A 19,740-nucleotide genomic window follows, 5' to 3' on the forward strand; every position below is an offset into this window, starting at 1 on the left:
TTAAAAATAAAGAAATCGATGGGATATGATCGTCAGATATTTCCGAATCCAACCGCGAAATAAAGCCATTTAATGTAGGCAGTCACTTGGACAGTCCTGGCTCAATTGATACAATACAAGCTTATTTGGTGCCACAAAGCAGTAGAAATTGCTAACAAAAATATTCAATTTTGCAGTCCTATTGTTCAGTCTCTACGATTCCAAAATTTATTATTGTTACTTACAAAAACACTTGGTATCCTGCTGGAGATGAAATGACTTTTTGTATAGATTTTTTTTAGCGAAGTCGACCCGGGTATATTAATTGTACAAGGTTTTGCCCAAATCAAATATCAACAATTTGAAACGATCTGCAAATAAGAAAGCATTCTTTTAATTGGTTGGTGCATTGTTTGTTTTTGTACCTCACAAGAACAGGCCAGGATGTATGTACGATGGGTAATATTTGACATTGGAATAATTCGATTTTTCTTGGCATGGAAAATGACAAGCATTTAACAACACCTTAAAAGACTGAAACAATTTTGTCTGCTTACCGTTGTAAATTCCCTTTGAAATCCACCAAGTATCAATGTGTGAATACATGAGACAGGAAGTTTCAGCGAATCTTCTACAGCTAATAGCCTTGATAGAATAAAGCAGATTGATTTTTAAGGCTGTTGGTAGAGACAAGCAGTGTATTGACAATCCTCATTTAAAACTAAGAAGTATCCGAACCTCGAAGATGATGTTAATTCAAACATAAAAATTACGTAGAGAAAGAGCAGGCGTTCTAATGTAAGGTAAATACCATTCAGTGTTATTCCAGAAAGGACTTTAAATTTCATTGATTCTTGGAGGTACAGACGTGTTACAAATTAGAAATCCATTAGCAGTTTCTTCGACGTGTTGCAGAGAAAAACAATATCAAAAACCAAAATAATACATCGAATATATGTGCTTTTATTTTATTGTTATATCGATACTTATGTAATTAACTGATACACTGCATAGGAAAGGTGACTTGGCTGGCGACAACGTTTGGGTGCTTTTAACTTCTTTTGGCTGCAACTGATTTGCGCTGGAACCATCGAGAGGAAAGAAAAACAAAAAAAGCTAAGTCTGGTGACATCGCGGGGCTTCTTTCCAACTGTGTAGGAATCAATACAGAAAGCTAGAAACGGGAGTATATTTCATACGTTCCAAATCTAAAAACCTGAGACCTAAGTGTGAGTGGAATAGACAAGTAGAGGCGGACCGCATATCTCCAATTTTATTGGATAATGCATGTCATACGTCATTCATTAAGAAAAAAATTCAAAGGTTCTGATTGCTCTAAGCTTATTTAAAGAGCGAAGCTTCAAAATCTCAGTTGTTTGTTTTGGAAAAATGTACCCAGCATCGGAAACTATTAACCGGTAGCCTACTGTAGGCAATTAGTAATTTATTTATATATTGACCGCTAATAAGAGCATTCAGATTTGCTGTCTTGATTATAAAGTTCATAAGCGAGAGACGCATTGTTTGTCCGAAATCATATGAATCCATCTAGCAACATATTCATGAAGACTACACAATGGAAAGTTGTAGTAAGGATGTAGGATTCCAGGGAGCTCTTTTAACAGTCCTCTTGCTTCTTGCAGGTAAGCCAATTTTATTACTTACCTGAAGTTTTATTGATTTGCATATATTTTCCTTATAAAGAAGCTATAAAACTTTGACTTAACAATAACTTTTATTTGATATCTTAATTATTGACTATGCAGAGTTATTATAGTATTGCATAGTATAGTATAACTGAAAAATGACAAATTTGTGATGTCCGGTGCTGTAATTTTGAGCCGTAGAAGCGGAGTAGCGTCTCAAAAAACTCTAAGAGAGACAGTTTAATGGCCTACTTCAGATGTTAAGAATCGCACTTCATAAATTTGACTTTATGACATTCTTCAAACAGAACTGCTGCCTGTGATCACTGCTCCAAGTGGATATATCAATATTCTGAATAGTGAATGTCAGAAAGAGCTCTCTGGCTCAGCAAGGTAGTTTGTTACTCGATCACAATAACATTGGTTGTGCAACACTTGTGTTTATCATGATTTCCTTTAAAACTTTGATCTTATTAGCGGAGAAGTTAAAGACACTGTTAAAGTTAAAGACACAGTCCTTTCCCTCTCATTAAGAACAAATGATACAAACAAATTTTTGTCAAAATATTTGAAAATAACAACTTGAGTCATGTTTATATGAGTAAAATGAACAAGTTTTACCGCGTAGTTTTTTATTTTTCATTCAAAGTTTCACAATAACGGGATTTGATGTGAAAAATATTTGTATAGATTAATAAGGATGGTTGCAGGAAGGTAGAATTTTGAACATCATAGAAGGTTTACAATTTCTTAATATTTAAGAAATTCATTATTTGCATCATTTGCAACAAAAATAAGCCCAAAAATGTATACCAATCCAGGCATCCATTTTTTTTTGTTTGTATCATCTGTCCTTAATATGAAAAGATAGTCCATGCAAGTGATACAGTAGGTTATGAATATGTATAAGACCAAACCTTTCAAATACAATACTGGTATTTTTTAATATTTTCTAGTTTATACTTAGTCAGAATTAAATCCATGAAGCAACATTATATGTTGATTCATCATCGATAAAAGATGTTTAAACTCGCTGAATATTTCAATGCTGTCCTGTCAATGGTAATTTGCATTATGACACCTTTCTTTGCATACAAAAATGCAATAGTTAAATCTGGCTTTAAATAAACCATGTATTTTTAAAAACTGTGTGCTGGATGAATTATAGTCAATGTAAGAATATAAGGTTAAGTCGAATAATTCTTGTGATGTGAATTCAATGATATAGCAAATCCTTTTAAGATTTAATTATTGAAATTAAATTAATTTTATCAAACAGAATCTTTTCTCATATGTTTGTAGTCACACCAAAGTGGCTTCTAAACTTCTATTTAAATGATTATACCTTACAGATTCTATTTGCTATGTGCTATGTTTGTATTTAAATTTAAGGCAAATTCAATTTTTGATTAGATGACAATAACCAACAAAATACAAAAATATATAATACTGCTTTTTGAAAACCTTTATATATACTTCTTATGAAATCTAAACAGAATGGATTAATAAAAACACATTTCAGTGAAACGTAGAGTCAAGATTTCTATATCTTTTATGTGTGTAAAATTTTAAAATTAAAAGTAGCAGTGGGAAAACAAGATTTTGAATTATTTTGATATTTTGATTTGAAAAATTGTCCACCCACATAGTAACAGATTTATAATGTACAATCAGTATTTTACACATAATAATTCACACAACAATGTCCTTGTTCGGACTTTTGAATGCCATTTTTGATGATAGTTATGCTTGGGTCAAAGAACGAAAAGAAACCTATTTGCAGACACATATGAAGATTTCATGCAAGTTGCGGAGAGATTTGAAATTTATCCTTATTACAGCAAAATACATGTACATTAAGTGGCGAACACATTGAGTAGAATATCATAAATTCGTATCTTAATCATAATAAAAGATAATAATCCGACAACAATTTTAATGAGAATAAAAGAAATGATAGAGGTTTGTGTTCCATGTTGGCATATTGAAACGCAAGCAAAAAGAGTTTTTTCTTTCTTGAACTTATTCATGCGTTGATAAACAGATAAATTTGTGCCGAAATGGAATTCATTTGAAAAGGAAATTTATTTCTATTCTGTGCATATTTAATTTCAAATCAACAAAAAGAACTAATTACTATAACCATAAATTGGGTTAAATACTATGTTATGCATAGCAATGGTTTACATAAAAAGGATCAACTTTTTCCAACCAATCTTTGTGTTTGATATTACGGTATTTCAGTTTAAAACATAATATGCTGCTTTTTCGATGAAGAGCACGTAAAGAAATATATAGTCAAGATTACTCTGATTTTAAGAATGAATACGGTAAAAGTGTAAAGATATACATTTGACCCCAGGACTCCGTGAATAAGATTTTTTTGTCATGGATTAATATGTCAATCTGAGCTTTTGAGAGGCTTTATGAGGTTAACAGTAAGACTTAAAGCATTGCAAGCACATATTTTCCCTGTAATATTCAATACGTTTTTTTCTGTCTTTTATGTCAAGCTTGGCAACCAGTATTCCTGTCTGATAAAAAACACAGACTCTTTAAATAATGTGTGAATTCTATAGCAAACTCTTTCTGGTATCTGTCATTACCAGATGACACTTTAACACTAGTTTTCCTGCGTTCATCCTTCTTAATTTCCGGCTATCAATTCCCAATAAGACGCCAAAAAGCAATACCTTAAAACCTGATTATTTCGAATTTCTCGGCAACAAATCAACATTGAAAAAAAATCTAGACGCATTTTTATGTGTTGAGGGTATAGGATTACTTGAGTTCAATTGATCAATTGAAGACAAAAAAGAAGTCACTACCATGTCTTGTGAGGAACCTTACCGAATTAGAGCTGGTCTACGGAAATAGTTCAATTGGTGATCGATTTTTTAAAAATACTACATAAAAACCTTCTATTATTAAAAAGAAGAAACGGTCTGTAAAAGAGTACACGTATACAAAAAAATACTATTAAATCCTCTGATAAACTCGCTTGATAAGATATAGTCTGGAGGAATTAGACAATATTGAGATTTTTATAAAAATAAAGAAAGTATAAAACGTTCTGTTGGTACATTGGATAGAAAGGAGTTCAGTGAGAGTAAGGATATTTTTTGACTTCTTAAAAACATAATGTAACCGATATAGTCACGGTAAATGACAAATAAGACGACAATTCAGTAACATCAATAAAAACTACTATAATATTTAAACTTTTAATATTCATTGTTTTTAGGAACTCTGGCTCATCATAGCATTGGTAATATGAATCGTATAGGATACACTTTTGATCTATTTTTGATGCAGCCCTTTGCTTGATAGAAGAAATGGAACAGAACGTTAATTTACTGAGTTTCTCATCAGCAGTATCGCTTTTACCCTCTCTATAACGGTGGTGTCTTCGTCCGCCACTGACGATTTAATGAGGACATTTATACGGTATTAATAGCCAGTCAATGTTTCCGTCCGAATTGACCCCTTTGCATGTTTAGTTGTAACATGTTGTATGAAATGTCTTATGTGATACAATTTTTAATGGAATTTTAAGATTTTCTGCTTCATTACATATTTTCAGATTCATTTTTTGAAATGTAATTAATTTCATAATTTTTATTTCAGTTGATCTATTTTGGTTTGAAAATAAGAAATAGAAAGTCACAAGAGAACAAGAAAATATCTAATATAGAAAAAAATTTGTTAATATTTAACTTTATACGAAGCAGATACACATAAATCGATCACATGATACGAAAACATAATATACCATATTAAATCTATATATTGTGAGATGTTTTCGTAAACATAATATGCACGAGTACAAATGCATTCAGATCGTCAATAAGTTACCCTTTTGTCAATAGAACAAAACAATAAGTCCACAAAACCTTAGACCAAAAGGTTAATGCTCTCATACTTTAGAACATGATCCAGTTTAGAATGCCAGCAAAACATTTGGTTACATAAGCAATCTCCTCACGTGAACAGATATAAATCGACCAAATTTATTGGTAAGTAATAAATTTTTCCAACACAGGAAACCAGTAAAAGGGATATTGACAAAACCTAATGAACATAAGTAATGGCAATGAAATCAAGGACTGATATCGTTTTCGTTGATAATTGAAGAGCTTTAATAAAGAGTTGCTGTTCCTGCATTAGTGGAGGTCCCCATTTATCCAAGTAAAATTTCCATTTTGTTGAGGGAAAGAAAAAAAAAATCAATTACTAATGAAGAAAACGATTGCATGTTAAAATGCTGGGATCCTAATCAAAGCAGATGTCATCTACCTATGAATTACAACAAATATTGATTTAATGTATAACTGTCTTGGGACTTCTTCTTGTCTCATTAAATTCGCTGTATCGGAATGGATTTCGTGAAAATTCCATGTTTACACCATTTAGACGACCATTTGCTTCGCACTGGAAAAAAGTACGAGTTATATGCAATATTCTCAAAGAAGATGGTCGTGGTAAAAAAGGTCCCATTTTTGTATAATTGTCTGCCCTGTATTGTCATTACTTTATTCTGATAGTATTTAATAGATTGCTAATTTTAGGCCACTTTTATTGTCATTTAAAAAAAACAGTTGTATATTTTCAACAAAACTAAGTAAGTGCTAACAAATCAAATGCTTTTATATGTGAGGTACAAATATTCTCATACTTGCAATTGCTTTCAAACTTATGCAAATGGAAGAAAAATATTTTATGAAAATAAATTCTATGCTTTTAATGAATTGGCATGTATGTTGTAACAGTAAATGGCTATCCTCCGTACACAAACGCTTTTATAAATACATAATTAACAGACATATCTTCTAAGCGCTCATGTAATGCCGACTTCAAATTGATTCATAAAGCAATCAGCGTTCACGGTCCTATAAGGAGTGGGGCGAGATTTATACTGGGTAAATAAGATTACTCTATCCCCCCTCTACATCGTAATAAGGGACGACAAATACCAATTTGACGCCTTACAAAAGGAACGAATTACCAAGTCGGCTTTATTGACATACCATGGGGTTAATGATTTCTAGTGGAAAATAAGTTAAAGTGAACATTAAGTCTCAACAGTGATGGACTTATATTGGGATATTGCAGAAGAAATGGAGTCAGTCCATGACAGGCATATCAACTGGGAATCTCGTGGAAAAAAAATTCATAAAAGATTCAAGCAAGAGAAAAGATAATGTTCTTACCACTTTAAATTTTTTTTTTTAAAAAATGCAGTTAAATGTAACGAAGGCTACACAGATAAATAATTTATATTCCCATAGTTCGATAACTCGATGTAAAAGGTGAAGATGACGAGCAGTGATCAATCTCATACATACAGTGGAGAAATTCCATTATGTAATGGAGTGTATATTTTTTTCTTCATAACGTATGAAACTTGTTGATAAGAAATATTTTTCTAATGTAAATACTATTACTTATAAATTTGAAACCTTACATGTATGTCCACCACAGATGTAGACTTACTGATAAAGCTGTCTTTGTTTGTTAAAAAGATATTGGCATGTTTTCAGCAATATTCTTTTATTTTATACTACTCTTCCTTACTTGACCTTGTATTCTGTATATATGTAAATGTGTTCATGTACCTCATGTACCATTGTATGGTTTGAGAGTAATTAACAAACAAACAACAGAAAACGAACAAGGCAAAAACACAAAGGTGGGATCAGAGGCCTAGGAGGAGTAAGCATCCCCTGTCGACCTGTCACAGACGCCTTGAGCCCAATGTATTGATCAGGTAGAAGGAGTATACTTTGTAGTCAAATTTAATATAAAAGCAATGACGTAACAAATAATAAAAATTCCAAATTATAAAATCATATCAATTTACACAGATTACTAGTAACTTTAAAAATTAAAGAAGGGATGTTATTACCACAAAGAAACCCTGCAAATGTACTTCCTCAAAAAAAAAAATTAATAAATTAAGCAATATTTCTCACAAAGAAACATTTTCTGTACGCTCTATGTATCATGTATATCAAAGTAATTTTTCAACAGCTCCTGAAAGACATTTTTGGATATTTTATTCCAAGATAAACATTTAAAACTTTAAAATTTTCCAAAATGGAGAATAGGATGGGGAAGATATAAAAAAAAGTTACTTCTAACTCATGAAATATATATATACAGTATGTCATACCGTTTTTTTTCATATTAGCACAATATAGAAATCGAAGAATTATATAAAATTTAAAAATCGACTGCAATCAGTGACATAAGTTATGCAAAGTAATAAAATTTACAATGAAAAAAAAAATCTGTTTTAAGTGACCCACTACACTGAAAATGACATTGTAAATAAACGCTCTGCATGACGTAATGTATCATTCTTAATTTATCTACAGAAACGCTCTTTGTGAAAGTGTTGAAATATTCATGAATTCTTTCCCTATGCCCGTCGCATGTGACTCGCAAAGGAACCTCAAATTCATCAAAAAGAAAATAAAAGGCATTGAGATAAACCCTCTTTTCACGAGAGACCCATTACAGACTACTCTCTGGCCCTTTTCTGTCAGTTTTCGTAAAAACAATCTACTTTTCTTACACCATAATTTCTTCATGGAGCGCTAATATAACTATCGTAGGGATTATATACACTTTTTAGCATTTCGTTAGATCCGAATTTAGTTTATATTTTGTTTTTTTATGCTTGTATGTAAATAAGGGCAAATCCAGAATAATTTTACAATAAATCCAGAATAATACAATAAACAATAAAAATACTGAACTTTATATACCCTTTTCCCAATTGGGTTTACTTTGGACTTTATATTTGTATCCATTCAGTATATGTAATGGCAGTATTCAAGATATGCACGAAGAAAAATTGACAATGACCCTCTAACCTTGATACTTAAAAGGAGTTGTTATTAAATATTGCACATGTTTTTTTTAATGTAAGTGTTTGTTCTACAATTCTTTTTTTTTTTAAATAAAATTTCCTAACTGCTCGAAAGATGTAAAAAGTTAATAACTAGATAATTCTTCAATGCTGAGGAAACTATCTAATAACAAAAGTTACACTCAGGAAATTGACAAAAAAGAAAATTAATGCTCTCTTTAGCAATATATCTCGATTCTTGTTGATTCACAAGAGAAACAATTTCCTTCTCCGTGAAAGTTATTGCGTGGTATAACTCTGGGTCTTGGGTTTTGGATTGTCAATGTGGCATTCAGACTCATTTAAATAAATCAAATGGAATATTTTTATGTTGGGAAGACCCCTTTCCTTTTCACTGTAGTTGTCTTCAACCTTTAAATCATATTCTGACTTTTACTTTTCTTTCATTACCGGAATTCTTTTGTTTGATTTGTCTTACCTATTTATGCTCAATAAGATATGAACACAATAAAGAGAATATTTGCCTTATACAGTGTATTTACCTGAAATATATTGCAAATATATTATCCATCTCAGTAATAAGAATTTGAAGTGTGAATAAAATTTGTTGTTGTTTTAAGTGAATGTAAACTCTTGTGACTCTACAAAACAATACTTTGTGGGGTATAAATGTGGATCTCAAATTATTTCACGTATTAATAAGATCTTTATAACATATTTGAAGTTTGATTCAAATAAGTTAATTATTAAGAACAAACAAACTGACATAGCAATGTTTTAAATAGACATATTGCCGAAAAAATTGTTTTGCAAATGTTAATGTTAGGAATGGTTCATATCTCTCCACTCTTAATCTATCTCTGATTATCATTGTAGTGCAATTAGTTTAATATGTTTCGGAAAGATGGTTTTTATTTGTTTTTATACAGCAGATGGTATCTCTCAATTACCTGTGTATACTGAGGCAAGTTTTCCATTTGGTTTTAATAGTTGGGTGTTGTTGGTCCTCAACACAATGTATGATTTGATCAGGCCATGACTATAAATCGGATGTTGTCATCAATTTGCAGAATAAATGTGCCGAAACGAATGCTATGTATTTAAAAATTGTAATAAATCGTACATACAATATGATATAACGATTGTAGATGATCATTTATAACGATCAGACTTACATCAGGGTTATTTGAAATGAAACCTGAACCTGTAAATTGCAGATGGTAAATGAACCACAGAATCCCATCTCATATACATAGGTATTTTGTCACACGATGTTTTATTTATATTTGCCTTCATGGTTCGGTATCATCAGAATAAATTCAGTACGGTAAATTGTCGCACTGGAGCGCAGCAATCGCATTCCTATTCGGGGTTCATTAAACTTAATGAATTGTATCAATATGGAACCAGCCATCATGAGTAGAAAATAATATGATGGTCGAAAAACAACAGTGAGATAATTATCTGTAATATTTTGGTTTGCTATCGGAATGAGTGAGTCATAGTTCAAAAAGCCAAGGTTCTCTTTCTAGTCATTTTATGTATTGTTTTTAGAAAACCGCCGAAAGATAATATTAAAAAATATCACATTGAAAAACGCAATGACAATGTTATGCTGTATATATCATACTCTTTAAAATAATTCTTATACTTTGAGTCATTTATTTCAAAATTTGAGTGGTTATTTCTAATTCAGAAGATTTAATTAAGTCAACCTTATACGGTGTTACTTCTTCAAATACTCAATCCACTTCATAACGTTTCAAGTAATCGTATAGCAGCGTACTAATTCCGGATGGGATATAATTTCGTAATTCAATTTTAATTCTAACCTCGAAAAAAAAAAAAACCAATCCGTTGGTCTCAAAATATAACTAAAAGACAATCATTTCCAAAATTTCTTGCAATATGGGAATCTAAACATAAGCATACCGATATTAGAGTTGTTAGAGTTTTACTCAGCGTATGGCTGCATTTAACAATATGGCTGTACACGCCAAAACAATGTTATTAAATAATTCCTACGTTGTTATAAACACACGCTAAGCCCTCTTTAACTTAACTCTGTCGATGTGACTGACAGACTGACAGATTTGGATGCAAGCAGCTCCTGATTTTGTTGTAAAAAGTCCTAAAAAACTTACATTTATAGGTGAGTATCACTTTCTTGGACAGAAATACTTTATGAATAGAAAATCGTACTCAAAGCTTAATACATTCTATAGATTATAGGTAGGGAATCATTATCTCAGTTTTATTCTTTTTTAATGGATAAAGAATCGTTACTTTTTTGGTCGGATATAGTAATGGTAAATAATTCAGTCTGAAACATTTTATTTGGATAATGAATAACTCTCTAAACTTGAACATTTTATGTTAAGAATAACTTTTTTAGGTCAGATATATTGAATCACTCTTGCTCAATCTGAAACAGTTATGGAAAATATATTTTTTTCCTTTAATTGGACTGAAAACATCGCTTTTTGGTCTAATGCATTTTATATGTAAAGAATTATTCTTTTGCTCTGATGTATTTAATTTGTAGAGATTTACATTCTAAGTCTTAGATATTTTACGGTTAAAATCACTGCCTGTCTGTCACATTTTATAGAAGAACATTACACAATTGATCTAATAACTTTAAAGTTAAGAACCACAGTTAAGATACTATCATTCCAATAACAACGTGCCACTTTGTTTGGTCGAGCATGCTAAAGTTTCAAAAGTTGACCACTATATTTCTTATCGATTGGATGTTTGATTTCAATGAAATGAATAATACTTTGCATATGAACAGAGAAGCCACTAATGAGCTCTGACTGACCAAGTGTTGCTGCTTAGTACTACGAATGTCGTACTCGTAAACAACCATTCAATGCGACTGGTCAGTCTTATCAGTGTATTGTTGGGTTCTCTGTTTCATATGCGAAGTAGTATTCATTTTATTGAAATCAAATATCTATGTATTTGCTGACTAGGTCATTGTATCGACCATAGATTTTGTGAAATGTTGACTTTAATCGAGACTGTTGATATCCTTGTTTCATCAACTTGTTTGTCAATAGCTTGCCTCGATTTAGAAATTAGAAATCATGTTCTTGCGTAACAAATCAACTGGGAGACATAAACTCCATATGTAGGTGATAAGGGTATATTGCTACATAAATAAGGGAAGTTGACGATGTCTTCAGTTTATCGTAAAGTTTTGTTGTTGGATTACCATTAAGGTCTTTTTCTAGTAATATATCCAAATATAAAACAGATGTGTCAGACTCTGTGGTATCTTTTATTTCGAGTTCAGAGGGATATATCAAATTAAAGTAGGAATGAAAATGAAAATTGTTAATTGAGAAAACGTTGTCGATATATCTAAATGTTGAACTGAAGACAACAGCAAGAGACTTCTTTTCTTCATGTAGAAGTTTTTGAATAATTTCTGCTTCATATGAATACAGAAATAGGTTGCAAATAACGGGGCGCGATTAATACTCATGGAAATTCCGACAGATTGTTGGAAGACCTGAACTCTTAAAAAACTACATAGATATTGTCAGTCAGAAACTCAAGCATCTTTTTAAGTTTCTTCAGTGCTTGTGTATACAATCGTAATGTTTTTTAACAAAATATTTTGCAAATGACGTTTGACAAAGCAAGTAAAATTACAAGTTCCTTTTTTGAAAATAGCGCGCGGGGAATAGTTGTATAAAGTGTTGAAAACTAGTACGTTTTGATATCATTGATATTGGTAAAATTTTGTGATTTCAAATCTTCTAAATGTTCCTTGGAGTTTTTGAGCATCCACGTCTGATTTACACCACTTCTCGAATATATTGTTGAACAGTACTCCTGAAGTTTCTCAGGAATATTTTAGCGAGGAGTAAAGAAATAGGCTTGGTAGAACATTTACTGGATTCCACTATGATCTTTGTAGTTAAATTCAACTCTTGGGCTGGTCTTTGACATTTTTGGCTGCAGAAAATCATTCCTTATAGTCTATGATTATTTATAAATAGAGAACCATCAGACTGTGTGATATTTCAGGGATAGGGAATTACTTTCTCGGTCTTCATTGTTTTCTGGGGGGCAGAGAATCAGTCTCTTGGTCCACGAAATCTTATGTACACGGAATCACTCTATCAACTGTTGACATTATAACAGAGGCCAACTCTTTCAATGTGTTGTATTTTATTGGCATTGGCAAAGAATCACTTTCTCCATCGAAACACACTCTCAACCCTCAGCTGTTGGATTTTATGCGCATAGAATCACTTTTGTCTGGCATTTTATGGACAAAGAATCATTTTCTCAATCTGTTACATTTTTATGGGCATGGAATCATTCTGTCGGTCTCGATATTTCATAGACTGAGAATCACACTCAAAACCTTCAGATGTGGGATTTCATACTTATAGAATCGCTGTTTGGTCTGTGACATTTTATGGGCAAAGAATCATTTTCTCGATCTGTTACATTTTATGGGCATGGGATCATTCTCTCGTTCTGCGATATTTTATGGATTAAGAATCACACTCTCAACCTTCAGATGTGGGATTCTATGCCAACAGAATCGCTTTTTGGTCATGGACATTTTATGGGCTGGAATCACTCTCATGTTCTTTCACATTTTATGGATGTGATATGATTTATCTTCATATTTTATGGATAAATGATTACTCTCTTTTTCTAAAGAGAATTGCTTTCTGTCTATATGGGTAATTCTTTTGGGCGTGTGTGTGAAAAAAAATGTTACGTCGAGTCATTTTTGTCGTATTTAAGCAAAGTTGTTATGTTTAATATGGTTTAAGTATAGACCTATATGTACATGTGAATAGAAAACCTGGATCGAAATACCTTTTGCTTGCAGTGGCATCCATACTAATTTTTTTACGTAGTATCAGTATCAAGCAAATTACTATTGGTTTATTTAAAACGTCCCTCTGGAATTAAAAGGTAAGAAAACTGAGTTTACCAGATCCCTGAAGGGCATATAGCATTCGTATAAACCTTGGTATTGGAATTATGATGAATGGGATTTCTCACTTCTGCCGTCATAACCACTTAAGCAGCGTTATCCCTCGCGTCCTCGCTGACCAACTCGAGAATGGTATAGTTTGATGGGGTTACTTAAGGATAAACTTGATTGGTTTTCATGGAAAGGAGTTGCTTGAGATATATTCTAAGAGCATCCGGTTAATAAAAAATAAAAATTCTGATCAGTCATTAAGAGTTGTAGGGTTTCGAGTAAAATGTTGTTGCACTTTACATTTAGAAGGGTTGAAGTTTGAATTGGATGGGATTGTGAAAACACGATCTACCAAGCTAGCTATAGGCTGATTGATTTAACTTTTACAAAATAAACATAGCTAAAACAAAAGTCAATCTTGGCAAGATTTTTTTTTTCAGATTTAGCGGTGACATTTCGATAGGAAGAGTAAGAAAATGCGCATTGAATATAAATAACAGAGAGCTTAAGAAAAAGTTAGTCGGATCTTTGAAGCATTCATCGTTATGCATACAAAACAAGTTTGTGGCAGTCACTGTTTTATTCAATGAAGATCCTTTATGGATTTTATAAGAGGATCCACATATTGACTCCTGGCATACGTGTATATTTATAAGACGTATCAATATAAATTTTGAAAAACCTTCATATCAAAAATGTTATATTTAAGCAAAGCCTATCTCTTACCCATTCAAACTTGGAAATCGGATATTTCTTTATTTATTCATTTGCTATGAATCTTGGAAATAGCAATACATGTATTTATTGAAGCCAGAATCATTTTGATCTTTTACATACATGAAGAGTTGTTCTTGACTCATATATTATAATATTTGACCAAAGTCTAAAGGGAGAAGAAAATATTTTTAAATTTTTGGCTGTCTCTAGACCTTGAACGATATTTCGTGTGTGTAAGATAATGAAACAATTCTAAAAAAAAAAAAAGATTAATAAAATATGAAATATAACATCATATATGAAAACAGGTCATGCGTCACATAATAATAATAATGTCTTAATCAATGTGATTTTTGTTTGCAATAGTAGAGCAGTTACACAATAAGGATCTGTCAATCAGAAATAAATTAAACAAAGTACCAAATAACGATTGATTTCCCTGTTACCGATTTCAATTACCACCAATAGTTCGAATTTATAACAATATTTCATTTCACTGTCATGTTTATTCTAACTCTCTTAAGTACAACATAGCAAAGGCAATGAGTTTGCTTTCCTTTAATTTGGTCCATATGAAGAATCAGTATCGTGGTAAGCCAATACTATAGAACTCTAAAAAGTTATCTCAATGAAAATACACCGATGATATCTGCCCTATTTTATATTTGTATCCATGACCTTGTATCGAAGAAATTCAAGAATAACTACACATTTATAGTATTGTCTAGGATACCTTTATGACATTGTCCTTTACCTAATTGGAACATTATTTTATTACCAGACATAAAAATTTTGACTACATCATGGGAGAGGATAAAAAAAAGAACTGAATAGAAGAGGCTACTTGCGACTTCTGTGTTGTGCAACAAATAATATGGTGTCACAATTATCTTCATTTGGCAAAGTAAAGGTTTGAAGATAATAACGATTTTGGCATTGAAACTCAAAAAAGTTTTTTTTTTCCCGTTTCAGTCTCCACAGTTCCAGCGGATGGCGATTCATATAATATAGTGTCCAAAGAGAAACAACTAATAAAGTTTCTCCTTGACCGTTACGCCACCTTTGGACGCTATGGCAGACCTGTCGTTAACACCTCCGAGATCATCACCATTAGATTTGGTCTTTCTTTGATCCAAATTCTAAAAGTGGACGAAAAAAATCAAGTTTTCGAGACAAATGTTTGGGAAACCTTCGTAAGTACAATTCAGCTGTCTACTGGATTAGTTATTTATAGAGCATTGCTGAATTGTTTTCTGTCTATATCAAAGAACTTCAAAAATGATTATTGTGTATGTTCCAGTACAATGCAAATCTCACATTAATCTTAATTTTTTGTAATGCAATTTGTTTTGATTTTACAATGAATCTAATGATTTTACTCTAAAGCCAATTGATTTTCAAATTTTTTATTCCTCACTTTTAGACCTGGAAAGATGCATTGCTAACATGGGACCCAGATGAACACGAGGGAATTAAAAAGATTCGCGTTCCCTCCGAACAAGTCTGGATACCGGATCTAAAACTTTACAATTTGTATGTTACGTAATCTTTTTTTTCAAAAAACGCCAAAATTATATCATTAAGGATTCATCACTATAATATTCAATTTCCAAAACATAAAAGGATTCGTTTTCACTTTAAATTTCCCGAGTGGTTATTATTCAAACGAGAGGAGAAAAAGGAATTAAGCACAAATCAATATTTATACTTCTTATAGTTTGAAGAATCTCAATTTCACATCTAAATTTTTTTTGGAAAAAATCCAATAAAAGCTTTTTCCGAATATTTAATGTGATTAAGCAATTTATTAATGAAAATTTTACAAGTTTAAAAATAACTTTTTTCCCCCGCCATTTCATCTTGAAAATCATCAATTACAATTGAAAAATATTTTCATCTATTTTTTGCAGTGCGGACCCTAGATTAAAAGAAAAACGGGATGCTCTCGTTGTGGTAGAACATGATGGCTCAGTCATGTGGATGCCGCAAGCTATTCTCCGTAGCAACTGCCCATTCAGTACAACTTATTTCCCTTTTGACTCTCAGACATGCAAAATGAAATTTGGTTTTTGGACATACGATGGAACTCAACTGGACCTCGACTTCTTTCAGGATGTTCATCAGATGTCTGTAACAGACTATCTTAGTGCCACGGAATGGGACATTATCGCAAATTATGCTAACAAAACAAATTTCTTCTATGAATGTTGCCCTAATCAACCCTTTCCAGATCTTACCTTTTACATAACGATCAAGAGAAAGGTCGCTTTTTATACGTTCATTTTAATTCTACCATGTGCTCTGTTGTCCCTTCTGACGTTAGTGATATTCTGGGTTCCACCTGAATCACCTGCAAAATTAGTTCTTGGTATGAAATGCTGCTTGTATTTCTTTAAGATTTTTTAAAAAAATTGATTTGATATATATCAAAGAATAATACATATAAACTTTATGCCCTGTTCACACGGAGAGTTTAATTCGAATTAAACGTAAGTTACTGCATATTAAATTTGATCCGCGTTCACACGAAGAATTTAATACGAATTAGTTTAATTCGAATTAGTTTACTGCGCATTAAATTACTTCGCATTAGCTCCCTGTGAACGCTAAGCGAAGCTAATTCGAATTAAATTTTGACACATGCGTAAGGGTGGAATTAAGTCATAGGCCACATGTCGATGGTCAAATATAGCTACTTGTGCTATTTTTGAGTGGAAAACAAAGGAAAATTATGTTAATCACTAAAATGTGTACAGAGACTATGACATTTGTAGAATGTATATCTGCTCTGCACAATATGACGTGATTTGTAAATGGCGTCATAATAGCCTCACTGAATAGCCTTTTTGTAGAAATAAAATTATAATTCGCATTAGTTTACTTCGCATTAGCTTTCGTGTGAACGCAATTTAATTCGCATTAGTTTAATTCGCATCATTTTACTTTGCATTAATTTACTGCGAATTAAACTCTCCGTGTGAACAGGGCATTACATTTGTGTTGACCTTTTATGAAAATCATTACTGAAAATTGCAGACAAACATATGTAGTACAAGTACACTATCTAATAAAAGAAAGGTAATAATGAAAATTTTATTATTTTTGTACAGGAATGAATGTTTTTGTCGCCTTTTTCGTCTTGTTACTATTGCTGGCGGAATCAACTCCAAAAGCCGCAGAGAGTGTTCCTTTGATTGGTAAGAATCAGAAAGGGCAAGTTGTACAACATTTTTTTGCGATTCACAAAAAGAGCAAGAATTTATCATTTATGCTAATAAACATTTTTTAGCAATTTTTTCTAACAAGCAATTTATTTTGATCCTGATTGAAAAAAAACTTTTTACAGTTTTATTTTGAAATACTCACAGGAACTTACTTCTGTTTGAGCATGATAATGATCACCCTGTCCACAATTCTGGCTGTTATAGTGACAAACATGTTCTTCCGAGGTGTTCGAATCAATCGCGCACCTGCTTGGCTTCGAACGGTTAGTATATATGTGAAATATATCCGTTTTTTAAGTTTGAGATATAGTTGACAATATTTTATAATTCATCATCGTGACTATTGGTATTTGTTTTTCTTTGTATCAGCTTATGATCGACATTGTTGCCCGAGTATTTTTTATCCGGCATCAGCTTGTCGAAGAACAACAGACAGATACATCTCAGAAAGTAGTGTGTTCTCAGGTCCGTCTCCTGAATGATGGAAAAGAGGAACGAACATTTACAATGCCCAAACCCCCTTCTATGCAAAACACGGGGTTGCAGCAAAATTCGGGCGTTCAGAACATCTTTGAACAAAACAATTGCCATACTTCTCCCGATAGCAACGAAAACGACAGGCTTAATATACTCAAATCAAGCCTAGCAACGGACCTTCGGAAAATACGTGAAATTCTGGAATTTCATAGGGATAAAAAAGAGAAGGCAGAGAGAAAAGAGAAACACGTTAGAGAGTGGAGGGTTATCTGTTGTGTTACAGATCGCTTGTTCTTCCTATGTTATCTCATTATAAACATAACAATGATCATTGTCATTTTCTATGGAATCAATTGAAAAAAAATCACTCTTTTCACAAAAAACCAATAGATCATTTTCTTTTCTTTTTTAAATTTTGCTCTGATTTGTCTTTTTTTTTGTGTTGATTTTACACAATTAATACGTATGTTCACACTTATTTTATTTATAATTAGTCAGTTATGCTTGCTTTTCACTTCTATTTAAACATTAAATCAAATAACTTGGAATCTTTTATTTTACATGTACAAGAATGCAAATAAAAGTATGCCACTTCTGAATTCTTACAGCAATAATGGAATATACATGTTTATTAAATGTGAACCCTAAGTTATTTATTGTCGTCAAACTTTCTCTTTATTTATTCATTTAAAAAAATTTACTTACAAACACATACAATATTTTGTCCATTTGTTCACAAGTAAGATGAAATGAAAGATTAATGCATTGTACGGAAGAATCGAAACTGAGAGGATCTTTTAGGTAACAAGAAAACACTGGTAAATTCTGGTTCCATGAAACTGATATGAGAAATACTTTATCATGTATGCATGCACATAAATATAATTTGATGACATGTGATCTACTTTGTTTTATCATGTATGAAATTGTAAAAAAATGCAATAAGAATGATATCTTTATTGCTTTGTTCTTCACTTAAGTCCCTCACCTCTGTAGCAAAACTTTGCTACCTGTAAATAAAACCTATATGTTTGTAAAGGAATGTTATGTTTTCTATGCAGAAATGTGATATGAGAGTGTGAACAATTTAAATGTGGTTGAAATACATTATTATTTATTATTAAATTATTAATGGATCATCAATGTATAGTTGGTCACAGATGTTAATAAATATTTTTCACTTTTTGACTGTTTGTTTTTGTTATTTCTCCACACAGCTGAATTTTTTCAGAAAATACGTTAGTGGAAGAATTCGGTGACAAAGTTAAAATGCCGAGAACATGGGAATCTTAGAAATGAAATTCGCAATAAAATACATGTATAGGTTATCATAATTTCATTAAAGTCATATATGGCGTGTTTTTGATAAGTTCAGACAAACTAAAATTAAAAAGATCTTTCTATTTAATTTATTACTTTATATAAAGATAGGACTTTCCTGTAAATTACACAATTTAAATCGATCGCGTTTCCTAGATATTAAAAATTTAAACAATACCCGATTTATTTACCGACTCCTCATTTAAATATCAGACACAGTTTAAAGTCAGTTTAACTATAGAAACGTGGGGTTATTCAAGTTCAAAATCGGTGAAAATTTTAATTTGAGCGTAAATAAAAAATATGTTCATCTACACTCAGTCTAGTATTTTTATTTTTTAGCTCAGATACACCATATATAGCTTTAAGAAAAAAAGTTCAATAGTTTCTATTGATTTAGATGAAATTGAATAAGTACATAAGCAGAAAAATTGCTCATTTAAAAACACTCATCAATGCACAGCCATTCAATTTATCTTCTAAAGTTCATGCAAGTAAGACGAGTTTTGAATTAAGTGCATTGATAATGATATAATCTAT

At 31.6% G+C, this 19,740-nt stretch overlaps 1 protein-coding gene across 1 annotated transcript; it reads left to right on the top strand.

Moving 5' to 3' along the window:
* The first annotated feature begins 1,088 nt into the window (after positions 1 to 1,088).
* LOC133184685 (neuronal acetylcholine receptor subunit alpha-4-like) lies at positions 1,089 to 19,065 on the top strand. Its single transcript, XM_061319763.1, has 7 exons — positions 1,089 to 1,622; positions 15,152 to 15,372; positions 15,603 to 15,712; positions 16,090 to 16,547; positions 17,290 to 17,376; positions 17,548 to 17,666; positions 17,773 to 19,065. The coding sequence occupies exons 1-7, from the start codon at positions 1,556 to 1,558 to the stop codon at positions 18,235 to 18,237; spliced, it is 1,527 nt and encodes a 508-aa protein (XP_061175747.1). The 5' UTR covers positions 1,089 to 1,555; the 3' UTR covers positions 18,238 to 19,065.
* The last annotated feature ends 675 nt before the right edge of the window (positions 19,066 to 19,740 follow it).

The sequence above is a fragment of the Saccostrea echinata genome, unplaced genomic scaffold (assembly GCF_033153115.1).
Source record: "Saccostrea echinata isolate AGI-Se365-2 ecotype Australia unplaced genomic scaffold, CSIRO_AGI_Sech_v1 ptg000010l, whole genome shotgun sequence".
Classification (NCBI taxonomy): domain Eukaryota; kingdom Metazoa; phylum Mollusca; class Bivalvia; order Ostreida; family Ostreidae; genus Saccostrea; species Saccostrea echinata.

Bases quoted from the DNA above. Each gene is read 5' to 3' on its own strand.
- LOC133184685 (XM_061319763.1), top strand. From the start codon at position 1,556: ATGGAAAGTTGTAGTAAGGATGTAGGATTCCAGGGAGCTCTTTTAACA. The intron at 16,548-17,289 runs GTATGAAATGCT...ATTTTTGTACAG, and splicing joins ACCTGCAAAATTAGTTCTTG to GAATGAATGTTTTTGTCGCC. The intron at 17,667-17,772 runs GTTAGTATATAT...TCTTTGTATCAG, and splicing joins CACCTGCTTGGCTTCGAACG to CTTATGATCGACATTGTTGC.